The 17,366-nt window shown below is 36.5% G+C and overlaps 1 protein-coding gene across 1 annotated transcript in view; it reads left to right on the top strand.

The window, feature by feature from the left end:
- Window positions 1-17,366, top strand: part of KCNH8 (potassium voltage-gated channel subfamily H member 8) — a 373,933-nt gene that overhangs the window by 345,843 nt on the left and 10,724 nt on the right. Inside the window, exons 13-15 of the mRNA XM_059390865.1 lie at window positions 166-524; window positions 3,215-3,321; window positions 5,136-5,212. Of these exons, the coding sequence (XP_059246848.1) occupies window positions 166-524; window positions 3,215-3,321; window positions 5,136-5,212 (543 nt within the window). The remainder of the gene's footprint in view (window positions 1-165; window positions 525-3,214; window positions 3,322-5,135; window positions 5,213-17,366) is intronic.

Genomic DNA, 17,366 nt, shown 5'->3' with positions numbered 1-17,366 from the left:
GGAACCCCTGAATAAATAATAGCAAAATCTGCAAAGTCTTGAGTTTTACTGAGAAGCAAGTTTCTAAAGGATCTGACTTTGCTTAGGTAGGCCCACCAGCATGAATAGTCTACCTCTCAAGCAGTCTTTGTGGTCTGTACTAATCTGTGTTATCCCCTGATTTAGTCAGAGCCCAAGGGAAATGGCAGCATCAACAAAAGACTCCCATCCATTGTGGAAGATGAAGAGGAGGACGAGGAGATGGAGGACGAGGAGACATCCTCCCTCTCTCCCATCTACACCAGGGGAACCTCATCTGCACGCAGCAGGAAGGTTGGAAGCAATAAAAGCTATCTGGGCCTAAGCTTGAAGCAGCTGGCCTCGGGCACTGTACCATTTCACTCACCTAGCCGAGTCTCCAGTTCACATTCCCCCAAAAACAAACAGGAAACTGACCCCCCCAACCATGCTAAAAGGAAAGAGAGAAACTTGAAATTGCAACTGTCAGCTTTGAATAGCACCGGACCCCCAGACCTCAGTCCAAGGTAAGAATCACATTATGCAGGTATTTCCTAGGTGAAAAGGGCTGCCTTTTGTCCAAACTAGTACCTTGCTGTTAAGTTATTCTGGGCCAGATTTCTGGGCCTCTCAGCCACAGGTTCCTAGCCTGGGTTCTTTAACTCTGCTGAATTTTACGTGCAATTTTTGCCTCTACATGGTGATGTGTGCAATATGAGAATGCTAGTTGTATTCTCAAAAGGGTCCATTAAATATTCGGAAGTTCTTCTCTATTCCTTTCATCCGTTTAGCGCTACCTATTATTATGTGTGTATTTCTACAATGTAATTTTGTAATTTATAAGTTTAAATGAAAATAAAAGATAGAGCAAGGCCCATCGATGTGATTCCCTCAATGCCTGATCTTACCAAACATTTTTTGGAACAATAAGTTGAAATCATAAAGGCAATGAAGTGTTGATGTTCATTTTCAGTCCTATTTTCTTTATTATTACGGACAACTGAAGCTTAGTTATATTTCTGGCCTCCTCTGTAGGTAACATGAAATGACTCTACTTTTAATTTTAAAAATTCACTTTAGGATTAGCTAAAGAGGATTGAAAGGGTGAAAAATCCTGATGCAGATAATGTGAAAGGAGTAGTCTATGGTGAGTACAAGCAATAGTAAAAAATCACAGCATAGCTGAATAATAAGTAGAAGCAAGGGGGAAAAAATGGAATGCTTCCTATGTGCGACATCCTCTGCTAGGTTATTCCACATTCACTATTGCATTTAGTCTCCTCAGGAATTCAGGAGTCCTGTAGAGTAGTTCCTATTATCTGTACTATGAAGATACAAGAAGTGAACTCTTTTGTCCAAAATCTCATAGATTACGGTGGAAATCTGGATTCAATTTCTATTTTTCTACCGATAAAGCCAGTGGTATTTTTTACTATATTTAACTAGTCATCTGAAGGACACAATTTATCCATTTAGAGAGAAATTTTAAAAAAATAAGCAAAACAGACTTAGTGAAAAGTAGGTGGACATTAAAGTTTCTGAAATTCAGTTGAGGATGGTAATTTGAAAACGTTGCCTTATTCTTCTCCTTCCTAAATTTTTAATAAGAAGTAATACAATAAATTTTAAATAGGGGGAAATATATCAGAGCTGGAAAAGAAAGGTTTATGTACAATTGATCCTACACTTACAAAAAGATTCTGAGAACATGTACCAAAACGCTAACAGTAGTGGTAGATTGCAGGTGACTTTTATTTTCTGTTGTGTTACTTTTATGTTTAAATTTTCTACAATAGACATATTTTTTAACGATTTTTTAAAAAGAGTTTATTTATTTATTTGACACAGAGAGAGAGATCACAAATAGGCAGAGAGGCAGGCAGAGAGAGAGGGGGGAAGCAGGCTCCCTGCTGAGCAGAGAGCCCGATGCAGGACTGGATCCCATGACTCAGGTCAGGTCATGGCCTCAGGGATCCTGAGGATCCCTGAGGCCATGACCTGAGCTGGAGGCAGAAGTTTAACCCCCTGAGCCACCCAGGCACCCCTAGACTTATATTTTTTAAATAATGATTGGGTTAGACATTATTTAGCAAGGAAAGAAGACTAGCCAAAGTCTTAATAGTCATTTATATGTAATTCTTTAACTCTTACTTTAGGGTTTGTCCAGGTTCAGAGTAAAGATGTCATCAAAGTTATTTAATGTGATGCCATAATTATTAGATTAAAACACTTTAATTCTGGGGGCACCTGGGTGGCTCAGTCAGTTGAGCATCTGCCGTCAGCTCAGGTCATGATCTCAGGGTCCTAGGATCAAGCCCCACATTGGGCTCTCTGCTGAGCTGGGAGTCTGTTTCTCCTTCTCCCTTTACCTCTATGATCTCTCTTGTACACTCTCTTTCTCTCAAACAAATTAATAAAATCTTTAAAAAACAAAAACAAAACCAAAAACAAACAAAAAAACACTTTAATTCTGGATAGAGTGATGATTTAATATGAATTCAGATAAGAAGGTTTCTGTATCTTAAGACCTTGAATCTGAGAACAAATAAGATTCTAAATTCTATAGTGAGCTACTAATGTAATTTTAAATTTGCTAGTAGCCACATTTCTAAAAAACAAAAGCGAACAAAAAAATAAAGTGAAATTTAATTTTAATAATATAGTTTATTTGACTCAGTATGCCCCAAATAATATAATTTCAAACGTAAATAATATTTTAAAATTTACTAATAAAACCATTTGCATTTTTTTACTCAAATCTTTGAAATCCAATGTGCATTTTATTCTTAGAGTGTGTCTCAATTTGCATGAACCACATTTCTGGTGCTCAGTAGCAATGTAAAAGGCTAATGGCTACCATATTGGATAGCACAGTTTTGTAGTATACAGAATTTAGAAATTTACACAATATTTTTAAGTCTTCTAGAAATACTAGAACCCAGGGTTCCTGGATGGTTCTGTTGGTTAAGTATCTGACTCATGGTTTTGGCTCAGGGCGTGATCTCAGGGTCGTGAGATCAAGCCCTGAGTCAGGCTCCGCACTCAGTGGGGAGTCGGCTTGGCATTCTCTCTCTTTCTCTTTCTCTGCACATTCTTCCCACCCTGTGTGTTCTCTCTGTCTGTCTAAAATAAATAAATAACATATTTTTTTTTAAAAGGCCTACTGGAACTCATAAATATAAATGCAGAGCTAACCAATATCCTTTATTTTAAATAGGATTGTTGATGGAATTGAAGATGGAAACAGCAGTGAGGAAAGCCAAACTTTTGACTTTGGCTCTGAACGCATCAGGCCAGAGCCCAGAGTTTCCCCTTCTCTAGGAGGTAAGTTCTAGATTTAGCCTTCGGTCAAAAGGTGTTTTCCTTTTAACTTGTAATGTTTGTCATAGGCACTTTTTTGCCTTCCCAATCTGAATATTTTCTACATGATAGAACTTTACCAATGCCATGGAACAATTTGACTTGAGTCTGTGCATCTCCAAGTTATTAAGATATAATTTGTAATTGTTCCTCCCTCCAGGCTAGATGGTCTGCCATTTCCCAGCCCAGGTAAATGGCATGTCAGGAGACTCAAATTTCTGCTATTCATTAGAGGATGACCATGTTTTCTTATTACGAAGGGAGGCTAATCCACAGAAATAACACTACCCAGAGGAAAAGCTGTGTTGGTTGTACACTATAGGAACATTGGTTATTTTTAACCAACTTATTGATGAGAGATTATGTATTTGCATATCAGAGGATAAACAACTTCAGAAGGATATAAGAAGGTTGGAAATGATGGAGGCCTAGGTGAAGCACTACTCTCTAATGATGGTGAATTTAATGTAAGAGAACCCCCAAACCTAACCCAGCCTCCTCTCACTCCCTTGCCTTCTTGAGTTCTTAGGATATGTTGATAGGAATCTATCAACATAATGAAGGCCAGAAACAAAAGGTAAATTCTAAAGAAGACACGCCTGTACTTACTAGAGAGAGAATAATGAGCAAGCATAGGCTATCCAAAATAATTTATCAGCAAACTCCAGAAGAAGGGCTAGAAGTCCCCTGCCAACTCCATCCTCCCCTTCCCACTCAGCTCTGAGATCTTTGTGTCAGGATCTACTACCAGTTAGTGAGTACCCCCATGAACAAAGCTGAGCCCAATAAAAACAGTCCTTGGTGTGTGTCTCCTTTTGGTAGAATACCGGTATTCCATCTCAATCAATAATCTTACTCCCTGGCACTCATCTTCTGAAGAAATGGAAGGGTCCTTCTAAGTCTCTGGGTGAGGTGGGGGAGTGTGCAGAGAGAAGGAAGTCACTTTTTTCTTCCACAAACAAATTTTCTATCCATAATTTACCAGAATTAGGGTATTAGGATGATCATATCATTTTATATAAATATATTTAAATAATAAATATAAATTAATTATGTGTGTGCATATATGTGTGTGCGTGTGTGTATAGATATAGATAAAGATATAGATATAGATCCCTGAACGCTTCAGCTAGTAACAGTTCATATATGTATCACTCATTCCTTTCCACTCCAGCTGGCAGCGACTCATCTATACTTTTGTCACTGACAGAAATAAATGTATTTGGAAGAGTAAGGTAAAGAAAAAGTGAAGATAAGAGAACCAGGAAATGGGAGATACTATCTTTTAGAGCAACACAAGAAGAGATAGGAAACCCACAATGAAGTTTAGCGCCTGAAATAGAAGGGGGGGGATACTCTCACGGGCCCAAGAATTAATATTTGGGGGGAAAAGGAAGAGGAAAAGAACACTCCTTTCCTATGGTTTAGGCATTGGCTGTGAAATATTTTTAAAGAATGCTCAAAAAAGAGAAACTGTGCCATCTTGGAACATGGTGGCGATTGTGTTCAGGGGAAAGGAAGATTTGCCTTGGACACATCTAACCAGTGCGTTCACAGTCCCCACCATGATATGTGCCTGTTTCAAGGAGTTTATCAGGCACAGTTCAGAGGATTACTAGAAGCATGTCCAATCCCAGGGAGATAGATCCTGTAGTGCACAGACGTCAGGAAAAGGTAAAGGTAGTAGCTTAGGCTGCTTTCTCCATTCCAATTGCCCCAGTCCTCATATATGAGGTTTATTACTAAAGGACTCATTCTGAGTGTGTTCTACTTTTCAGACCCAGAGATTGGAGCTGCTGTTCTCTTCATCAAAGCAGAGGAGACCAAGCAGCAAATAAATAAACTCAACAGTGAGGTATGGAGCTTTCTCTTTCTTTGGTCATGCTGGAATGGCGAAAGCTATAAATCCTAGTTACCAGCAAAAGTGGTATAATAGAGTAATTACAGGCATGTACTCTGGTGTCAGACCACCACAGATGAATTCCCGTTAAGCCTCATATGAGTTACGTGACCTTCCACAAGTTACTTATCTTCTTTCATGCTCTATTTCTCGTGTATAAGAGGACAAAATTATGCCTGCTTTATGGCCCATTGTGAAATTGAGATAGTATAGGCAAATCATTTAGCTTAAAGCACTAAAGAAATGATAATTATACTAATTAGTGTCATAAATGCATTGATACTTGATATAATGGGTGCTTTTTCACTTTTTCATGTAATTTTTAATGAGTTAAAGCAAGATGATTTATCCAAAGATGAATGCTATTTCTCAGAGTAATCAAATGACCTGGAATGCTCTTCCTTTCCCTGACATATTTTTGCTGTGTAACTTTAAGCACTTTACTCCTCTGGATCTTACCATCTATCCATGTAAAATCAGGTAATTTTTTTTAATGACTTTGTTAAAATATATTTTACATATCATAAAATTCACCCATTTCAAGTGTACAGTTTAATGGTTTTTAGTAACTTTATTGAGCGGCTCAACTGTCACCGTATAAGTTTTAGAATACTTTGACCATCTCCTACTCCTCTACCCCTCCCACCCCGGACAACAGGTGTTCTCGTTGCCATTTATGATTAGTCCTTGTTCCCACGTTCAGCTCTAGGTACCTGCTTACTTACTTTTTGCCTCTTTTGGCCATTTCATATACACAGAGAAGGTAATTTCCAAATCCCTGTCCTAATTTGGGTATCCTTCCCAAAAATTTTAATTAAAAAAAAAATTTTGAGACAATTTGGATGCAAATAGTTTATTTGGGAGGTGGTCCAGAAAGCAAGATGAAGGAGTAGAGAAGTAAGACAGGTGAGAAATGAAAGCTCATAAATAAAGCTGCGCTAATGAGATGACTATCTCTGTAAGCAATTGGGGCTCAATCCTGCTGGGGACCACTGAGAGAGTATATAGGACAATTCAAAACTGTTCCACCATAAGACAAAGGAAAGGGGGAACTGAGGGTGGTTTCTGAGAGACTGACTCCCTAGCCCTTCATGCAGTCCTTGCTGCGAAGGGGACTCGAAATGTTCTTCAGAGAGGAATATGCAGGAAGATCTGGACTGGTCTTTGGTGACCTTCAGGGTTGGCCTAAGGCGAGGACATGTGGGCAGGCACAGACAGCCGCTTCCTAGGATGAAAATTTTACATTATCTGATGAGATCTTAGCAAAAATGTAACCAGTTACGGACACTGGTGAGATTTGTGAAAAATGAAATCATATATCACAATCAGTTTTTCTTAAACCTGTGTGTCTTCAGCTTAGTGAAGATTTACAATTTACTACCATTGCTCCTTCTGTGCTCACTCTCTCTGGAAGTGTGATTGTTGATAACAAGACTTCAGAGCTCCAATGGGCAGACTAACAAGTTAGATAGGAATGGAAAACTAACAGGATTGAAACCCCTTAAATCACAAGGATTTGTCTGTACACTGGATTATCTAAATAACCTATTGTTAAGAATCTACCAAAAACAAAACAAAACAAACACAATACCTTGTCAGAGAATCTTCGATTGAATAATTTCTTTTCAAATATTGATCTCTAAAAGCACCCATTAATACCGTTTGAATTCTTTTCCCTCACATTTGAGATCATTTAATGGTTTTAAGAACTGACTGCCTTAGCTCAAAATATTAGAGTTAAGAATTATTCTGGGGAAACAAATGTGTTTATATCTTCACCTTCTGGAATGTACATAATTTTCCCAAGTCACGGCTGTAAATCCATACACCATACGATTTTTCCTTCGATAATGTGAGCCAATGGTAGATACATTAAAACAGATAACCACTTGAAAAACAAGTATTTCCCCAGTGTGATTTGGTATTCATGATTGCTTTTCTAGTGAGATGACATAAATCTTTTTATCTTGCCATATATTGAAATAAAAAGGGCAAGTTAAAATATCAATGGTCCAATTATCCTTCCCTAAAGAATTAGTTTTTCCTTATAGGAAATATCTGATTTCTTCATGGTTGAAGCTTGAGTAAGAAAATCTTATCTTTTACACATAATTTAATTTATATAGTCTTGACCCTTTAGTACATTAAAACTCACTGACAGGCCGAATGAAAATACGAATTGGTTTCAAACTGTAAAATTATCTTTCTCCCAACTTCCTACTTGTTTTTTTCCTCTTATCTCCTATAATATTGTTTATGTAGCCAAAAAAAAAAAAAGCGGGGAGGTCACCTGGGTGACTCAGTGTGTGAAGCCTCTGCCTTCTGCTTAGGTCATGATCCCAGGGTCCTGGGATCAAGCCCCGAATCAGGCTCTCTTCTCTGCAGGGAGCCTGCTTCCGCCCCCCCTCTCTCTGCCTGCCTCTCTGCCTACTTGTGATCTCTGTCAAATAAATAAATAAAATCTTTAAAAAACTAAAAAATCTATCTTTTAAAATCCAAACCTAATTTTTCCATTTCAGGAGTATCCTACCACTCACCCATGTGATCATTTGATTGCTTTGTTTTTCATTTATTCTATTTCTTGGTAGTAGTAGACAAGAGAAGAATTGATAATGAACACGGGATATACTACATAATAATAACTCTTTAAAAAAAAAAGTGAATCCCCAGTACATGGGGGGCATGTCAAGTGTATCAAGTATCAGAATATGGCAACATCTCATTCTGATATTTGCTTAAACATTTAAGATATAAAAGAAATTGCTCATTGATATGTAGGGTTCATAATTAGCTTGCTAAATACAGAACAAAAATCAGAAAAGGAATAATGTTGGTAATAACCTACATTCACACAGAGCAGTGACAAGAGTTTAAAAGATGTAGGGCAGCTGCTAATATTAGAATGCTTTTGAAAACATTGCCGTTGCTTTAGGGCAAAAAAGAAAGAGTGCAATTCTAAGGAAATTGTTTAAAAATAACAACAAACTGTCTCCATGGGGGCCATCGGCTGTGTAAGTCAAATGCTCCATTTCTGAAAAGGTTTGTAGGTAAGGGTTAGAATATTTCCTCATTTCTGAAATCTGGCTGACCCAGAAAGATACTGTGGTAAAGCCGACCAGGGAAGCCGTATGCTTCACCGCAGCAGGCAGAAGACATAAAACACACTAGTAGAGAAAGAGAATACGCTTTGGAGAGAGAACGATATTCAGATCTCTATTCATAAAATTAAATGTCTGATTTCAGCAAAGTGTTCACTTTCCCCAAGTTCAGATTTTTCCTCTATTAAGTGGTAATGATAAAATCTGCAATACAGGATTGTTGTGAAGACTTAGTACCATATATAAAGCCCCCAGCATGATGTCTTCTGTTAATAAGGGGTCAAATACTCATTCTCTTCTTATACAAGATTATACTTCCGTTCAACAGAAGGCGACTCTCAAGTTAGCACCCGCTGCTCCCTCCTGCTCAGTGCAGAGTAGTCAGAGAGAATAAGTCTCAGGGCTTATGGGGGAGAACATGAAAACGACTGGATTCAAGGGAAACATTTGATCATGACAATGACTACTGTTTATCTGAGACCTTTCTTTTGCTACTCAAATACTCAGTATAAAATTAGAATAGAAAATGTTTATATTTCAGTGCATCTTATTTTAGCTAAATAGTTTGATGGGATAGGGTCACTGTGTTAATGGAAAGAACACTTGTTTTGTAAGACTTAGAGATTTAAGGGCAAAGACACCCACTATGCCATTTTAATGATGCTTCATCATTACCTGATTAAACATATAAATAGCAAAACAATTGTGAAACTAGGCAGAAAAGAACCTGCCGAGCTTCCTGGAAACAAAATCACAGCCAAATCTTCATTTTCAAAATGAAAGAATGCAGGTAGCTTGTTAGATCATCCTTGTTCACCAAAAGGCACTTGGGCGCACTGCTCTGATCGCCCCTTTTTAGCATCTTATTTTGTATGTACTCAAAGGAACCAGTTAATATTGGACCATTTCAATCTACTCCAAGTCTTAAATTTATTCAGAAGAATGAAATATATCTAACATTGCTAAACAAAAAATAGGCTTTATAGAAACAACTTATATTAACTTTTTAAAGGGAGAAGCCCATCTTTCCATACTATTTATTAACTCCCCCTTTTTTTTAAGCAACTTTATTGAGATATAATTAATGTATTATATAATTCATCCATTTAAAGGGTGGCTCAGTCGTTAAATGTCTGCCTTGGGTTCAGGTCATGATCCCAGAGTTCTGAGATCAAACCCCGTGTGGGGATCCCTGCTCAGCAGATAGCCTGCTGCTCCCCTACCTGTGTTCTCTCTCTCTCTCTCTCTCTCTGGGAAATAAATAAATAAAATCTTTTTAAAAATTAAAAATAATAAAGTGTATATTTTGAAGGCTTTTAGTATGTTCATACAGTTGTGCATTCATCACCGTAATCGATTTTAAACCATTTTATTACCCCACAAGAAACTCCATACCATACAGCCATCACCCGGAATTCAAGTTCCCCTACCCTCAGCCCTATGAATCTACATGTTCTGCCCATAGATTTGCCCATTCTGAACATTTCATATAAATGGAATTATACAATATGATCTTCTGTGACTGGCTTTTGTCACTTATATAATGTTTTCAAGGTTCACCCATGTGGCATGGGAGTATTTCATTTGCTTTTATATCCAAGTAATATTCCGTTGTGTGGATATACCACTTCTTATTTATTCATTCATCAGCTGATAGACATTTGTGTTGTTATCACTTTTTAGCTAACATGAGTGATGTTGCTATAAACATTCGTAAGATATTCACACACGTTTTTGTGTGGACATGTTTTAATTTCTCTTGGGTAATTAAGTGGAATTGCTGGATCGTATGGTAATTCTATGTATAAACATTTGAGAAACTGATAGACCGTTTCCCAAAGCAGCAGCAGCATTTTATATTCAGCAGTACATGAAGGTTCCAAGCTCTCTACTTCATTGCCAACAATTTTTTATTATAAGACTATTTTATTATAACCATACTAGAGCATATGAAGTGGTATTTTATTATGGTTTTCGCTTGCATTTCCTTGATAGCTAATAATATTGAGCATCTTCTCATGTGTTTGTTCCTTGGGAAATTGTCTATTCGGATCCTTTACCCACTTTAAAATTGGGTTGTCTCTTTGTTACTGATTGTAAGAATTCTGTATATATTCCATGTGCAAGTTATGATGTGCAGTTTTTTCTCCCATTATTGAATTTGCCTTTTTGTTTTCTAAACATTTTTTCTTTGAAGCATAAAAGTATTAATTTTGGTGCTATCCAGTTTATCTATTTTTTCTTTCATTCTTTATAATTTTGAGGTCACATCTACAAATTTGTATCATGAGATCAATGAAGTCTCTTTCAGTCATAAAAACAGAATAGTAGTAACAGAAGTTTCTCCTTACCTAAGAAATGGCTGTGAAAACTTAAAGTTGGGTTTTTTTTTAGAGTTCTATTAATAATTCATACAAGGAAACCTACGTGAGTAATACCTTATGGTAAAGAGTATTCCTCAGTCCTCGGAACTAGTGTTATTATTATATCTTCTTGTTGACAATTGGTTCAACCGAAATACACTGACAGAATTGCCAGACCGTTCCAAGATCTGACTGTACAATCTCTTTTCTTCTGCATCATGATCACATATATGTTCTTGACCATCAATTCTCAAAAGCAAAATCTAAAAAAATGCTGTACATTCACTTTTTGACAAAAAAAAAAGGAAAAATCCATTTAACTGCTGACAAACCATTCTGTATTTTTCATTTTAAAACATAAGTATTATTATTGTATATCATAAGTATTATTGATTTTAATGTTACATTTTGTGGACATAGCCTTCTAAACTGGAATACACCCAAGTATTTAATGATTTGCAGGACGTTTTTTGCTTATTTTCAGTTCTCAAGCCTATATGCATGGGTAGATTTGTAGCTCTCATGAGAGATTTACTGATAACACACACACACACACACACGTGTGTGTGTGTGTCCTAAAGAATAGTGAGGATCTCCCAAAGGAAAAAAAAATATGCCACTCAAAAGTTCATCCTGTGAAGTGTGAATTTAACATGGATATAGCTTTTGGATATTAGTTGTTTTTGTCTTCCTGGCCTGTGATTACTTATATATAGGCCTCTTTTTATTTTGAACAGAGGGACTAAATGGACATATTGGTAAGAGTCCAAGGGAGACCAATGCCACATTCTAAATGGGCAGTTTGAGCAGGGTTGAATAAAAGGAGTATTTACAAAGAAGCTCCTTGAGTGTAAGGAAACCACAAAGCATAGAACTGTCCCTCCACTGTGGGAATAATAACAACAGAAATTCACTATAACTCCTGGGTGTAAAGGGGTCAGTGAAGAGAGTGGTTCTGAAATATTGAGTCAGAGGAAGGTGGGTGGAGAAGGCGACGTGAAAGGAGCTGTGATCTTTTGTTGGGACCCTCTGTGACCTTCTGCCCACCTCAACCCTGCAGGGAAGCAACCAGAGGAACATATACCTCGACCTCCCTCTGCTACCACCCTCCAATCTGCTGATGTTCTAAAATGGCCAAACCCAATGAGCCAATAACCCTGTTGATGGAGTCAAACAAGTCAGCCTTCAAGGAGCAGAAATGGTTGGAAAAAGGATCTGTTCTAGGAATAAAAGTGGGAAATAGTCAGTAAAATGAGTTACTGTATATTCAAACAAGTAGAGGAAAATTCAAATGAAATTTAAACAGTCAGTTATTAATTACTCATTACTAGTAATTAGCCAGTTAGTGGTAGCTACTTATTAACTGAATACTAACTGATAGCTTCAGAATAACTGTTTTTTTTTTTAAAGATGGATATAGGTGTTTCCCCACTCCTCCATACTTCCTAAATAATTTGTAAGTTGAAATTTTTTTAAAAGATTTATTATCTTAGAGAGAGAGATAGAGCAAGTGAGAGAGTGCAGGCAGGGGGCATGGGAGTACAGAGTCTTAAACAGACTCCATGCTGAACCCAGAGCTGGACACAGGGCTTGCCCATGAGATCCATGACCCCGAGACCACAACCTGAGCCAACACCAAGGCGCCCAACAGACTGCACCACCCAGGAGCCCCACAAGTTGAAAAATGTTTAAAACAACAAACTTCTCTGCCATTTTCCCCTCATCAATAGAAAAATTAAGTTCAATAATTGGTCCAATCCAGCAGCTGTAGATAGTATTAGAATTTTTTTTTTAATTTTATTTATTTATTTGATAGACAGAAATCACAAGTAGACAGAGAGGCAGGCAGAGAGAGGGGAGGGGGGAAGCAAGCTCCCTGCTGAGCAGAGAGCCGATGCAGGGCTTGATCCCAGAACCCTGAGGTCATGACCTGAGCCGAAGACAGGCTTAACCTACTGAGCCACCCAGGCGCCCCAGTATTAGAATTTTTTTTATAGAATCTTACAGTTGGAAGGGATTTCAGGGAACTTTTCTTTCTCATCCTCTCCTAATACATGAATATCCCCCTTTTAAAAATGAGAACATCATACATCTTTGAAAACGGCTCTGATTCTACCTCCAATCTCCTATTATTGCTCTTGATTCTTCTATGATGAATGCCAAATCTTAAGTCCCTTCTCTGAGCTTTAACACCTTTGCCATTCAGTATTTTCTTTTATAAAATTTTATGTTATTTTCATGTGTATATTTCTACCTTCCCCAAGGCTCTTAAAGACTTTGATTATAGCTCAAAAAAATTCTGTGAATTGCCTCAAAATTATTATTATTATTGTTATTATTAATGTTGTTGTTAAAGTACTCAGACTTTACTGAAGTACAGTAGAGAATATCCTATATCTCAAGTCAGTCAACGTTGAGTACTAGAAAATAAGCATATATGAACTTGGGAAGGTTTAGGGATTTTTTTCAGTCTCTGTGTTAAAGAACCATAAGGCACCTAGACAATAGGAACTGACAATTCCCATTTACTTGTGCCCAATTAGAAATAAACACAATATTATAAATCAATACTACGTTAGTCAAATCTCCTTTTTATGCTTATATGACCATATGATAGGGTAGAATTTGAAGTAATCAACTTTTATAAATAATGGTAAAAGAAAGTTTACCCATTATCCTAATGGGCAAATGGGTTCTAAAACAAATATTTAAGCAACCTCAGCTTTGATATTATTGTATTTTCATAATGTGGTAGAATCATAAAATCTGAAATTTGAGAGGTATCTCAGAGGCCACCTATTTTGGCTTATCTCCCAGTATGGGATTTTTATTTCTGAGGTGATCAGTAAGAAGTTATTTTGCCTGAACATTTTCAGTAGTAAGGAGCTCACTATGCCCCCAGAAAAAGCTACACCAGCAGTTCCCAAACCTAGTTGTGCTTTCAGATTATCTAGAATATTATACATGATTATAGATATTTTTATAAACTAATATATAAAATATATTTAATATCAATAAATATTTTTAAAATAACATTTCTGTTGGCCCAGCATTGGGTTGACATTGGGTATCTGTACTTTCAGAAGTTCTCAAGGTGCGCCCGATGGCTCAGTCAGTTAAACATCTGCCTTCAGCTCAGGTCATAATCTCAGGGTCCTGGGATCGAGTCATATGTCAGGCTCCCTGCCCAGCAGGGAGTCTGCTTCTCCCTCTCTCTGCTTATGTTCTCTCTCTATGTCTCTCAAATAAATAAAATCTTTAAAAAAATTTTTTTTAATTCTCCAAATGCAGAACACACAGGTGGCTTAGTTGGTTAAGCTTCTGATGCTTAATGTTGGCTCAGGTCATGATCTTTGGGTCCTTGTAGCACCATGTTGGGCTTGTGCTCAGCAGGGAGTCTGTTTGAGAATTCTCTCTCTCCGTCTGTCTCCTCCTCCCAGTCATTCTCTCTCTCCCTTTCCATCTCTCCCTCTCTAAAATAAATAAATAAATCTTTAAAAAAATTTCCACAAATGCTTCTGATAATAGCCAACTCATTCCTCAATTAGTTTAGCTATTAGAAAATTATCCTCTGTATTTAGCTCATATAACTCTTGCAAAGACTTTTATTTATATTTTCTACTTCTGTTCTTCTTGAGTTGCATAGAAAAAGGAACATAAATGGTTGATTTTAATGAAAATATTTTAAATTTTAAAGGTAGTTCATATCTCTCTTCCTTGAAACTTTACTCATATGACATGAAACTTTACTCATATGACATATGACAAACTTTACTCATACAGATCTTTAATGATCATGATTAACTTCCTTTGCTGCTGTTCCTTTCTCTTGTTCTAATTTCTTAAGATAACTACAAATGATCTCAGTGTCCTACAGATGACACTTCCAGAACAGACATTATTGTCTATCATGTTAGTTTATGAAAGCACCTGAGGATCTTGTATTTGTTTTCTCTGTTCAGAAAGCTCGTCCTCAATATCTGCTTGGACATCTCTCTTCCTTTTTTCAAGCCTATGTTCAAATGTCAACTTCTCAGTGAGGTCTTCCTTGACCAGTCTTTTAAAACAGAAGTCTCTGATCCCCAAATTTAATTCCAAATATTTTTTTCCCTCATAGCCTATCAAACTTCTGTTATGGTACATAGTTTAGTTATCTACTTTTTCACTGTATTTATCCTCTCATTAGGATGTCCGTTGAATGAGGACAAGATTCTTTATCTGCCTTTTTCTTTGCTATGATTGGCATACAGTAGGCACACATTTATGGTGATGAATGTATAAAAATGCTGAATTATGCATTATATATATTTTAGCCATAATACATTAGAACACTGAGTAGAAGAGAAAAATGAAATTCCAGTTTTGAGTTTGAAGAGACACCAGAAATCCCTTCATGTGAGCTGCTTCTATCACAGATGAGTAAATTAAGGCTCAGAGATAATCATATATGCAGCAAAAGGTATAGAAAGGCCTAAAATCAAACCTGGATCCCAATTTTCCTTTTATTAGATTAGCTTTTGAAGAAGTCCATCCTTGGTGTGCCCTGAAAAGATTTCCTTCTGAAATATTAGATACCCACGTTAAGATTTGAATCTTTGGTTCCTTAAATTGCCCATATATACTTAAATGTAATATCGGGTTTAATCATGGACAAATAATTTTAAGATATGATAATTTTAGAAAGGGATTTTCAAAAAATCCTAATAAAATATACTGTATGTTTTCTCAAGGAGAGATATACATTTCCCAAATATGTTTTCCCATATATGTTTCCCACTTATGACTATTCCACATGTTAGCATTTTCAAGTCCAGAAAAGGAAAGAAAGAAAAGAAAAAGAGTACATTCTAAAGCAAATAAAATGATAGGTGGGGAGGAGTCCACTGGTAATACACTGATTTTTTAAAATGTATTTTTAAATCAAATCTGATAACTGGCAACAAAACACTGTTATTACAGCTTTATCCTGAAAGTTTTTTTGAAGGTGCATATTGTAATTTCATATTCTAGTGAAATTACTGGTCTTTAAGAAAAAATATACACTAGGTATCTAGATAAAAAAGGTCTTATATGGGACATGCAAGGGAAAAATCTAGACTGTTGTTAGACTTTTAGACAGCAACATTTTGTGCAAAAGAATGGAGTAACATACAAAATATACAAAATGTAAAGAAAATGTAAACTAAGGATTTTATATCCAGCAAAAATGACCATCAGGTACCAAACTGCTACCATGAAAAAAACTCAAGGAACATTGTTCCCATAAACATTTCCTGAAGAATATTCTCAAGAACAAGATTCAGAAAACCAAGATAATTTGAAAGAATTGTGATAGGACAAGTTAATCAGCATTAAATATGTACTTATTTATAGTATCAAGTCTAAATGAAAGTTAAAGAAGAGAAGGTATTAATTTTTCAAAGACCATAGTCTCTGACAATGTAAATATGGATGAAACACTGAAAGGGGAGAGGAGAAAAAATTAGACTAGAATATGCCTCCCCCAAATTTTTAAATTGTTTTCAGTATTCATAATTTGTAATGGTAGTACTAATATTGATATACTGCAACTGTTGTATGTATAATGGGGGATAAAGCAAATGAGTCATTATTGGATATCCTAACTCTCTCATCTTCTATACCTCAATAACCAGAATTCACAGTGTAAAGGAGATACAAATGTAATATATAAAATGTTAAAACCCTGTAATACTGAAATAGAATTAGTAATATTAATATGAACCTATATTGTCTCTCATGTACATGCATACAATTCCAAGCTCTTTCAACAGAAAAGGAGTATAAACAATGACCAGCCCAATAACAGTCAGTATCTCTATGTATCAATTATGGTCTCAGATATAATTTCCCAATAAAAGAAACAAGAGTGTCTTTAAATAGCTGTTTCACTTCTGGGGACATGAAATACACATAAGTTTAAGATACCTTAGTGTACAAACACTACTAGGATGATGTCAGAAGAGCTCAGGAGCCAGTATAAAGAGTCTTCCACTCACCAAAGATGGGATAATTTTAGTAAGAATAACAAGTACAGTAAGGGTAACAAGAGGCCTGTGTGGCTGTCAGTTAAGCATATGCCTTCAGCTCAGGTCATGATCCCAGAGTCCTGGGATCAAATTCTGCATCAGTCTTCTTTCTCAGCAGGGAACCTGCTTCTCCCTCTGCCTGCCATCCTCCTGCTTGTAGTCCCTCTCTGGCAAATAAATAAAAAAATTTCTTAAATACAATGGTTAAAACACCTAAAATAGCTAACAAATGCCCCCAAATGGCAGCATAATAAGCTTCTGAATTTCCTTCCTCCTACAGACACACTGAATGTACATCTATATGCAGAATAATTCCCTCTGAGAGAAACATAAAACAAGGAATGATTTTTTAAAAAGTTGAATAACTGACGTATCAGGTGAATGAGAAAATCCCCACATGGAGACTGATTGGAAAGGTTGGGACACATAAAGCAAAAATACCGCCCCAGATAAAGTGCCATGCTATCAAGAAGGAACCCCTAAGTCCCAGCATTGGAGAGTTTGGACTTAGTGCCCCCAACTAAGACCCTCAAAGCACTTAGCTCTGAAAGCCAAGTTCACAAATCCTACAGGATCATAGCAAACAAAAGTAAGTCTTAAA

This window comes from Mustela nigripes, chromosome 2 (genome assembly GCF_022355385.1).
Source record: "Mustela nigripes isolate SB6536 chromosome 2, MUSNIG.SB6536, whole genome shotgun sequence".
Classification (NCBI taxonomy): Eukaryota; Metazoa; Chordata; class Mammalia; order Carnivora; family Mustelidae; genus Mustela; species Mustela nigripes.
Note: the sequence above shows the minus strand (reverse complement) of the source record. Positions and strands in the feature narration are given on the sequence as shown.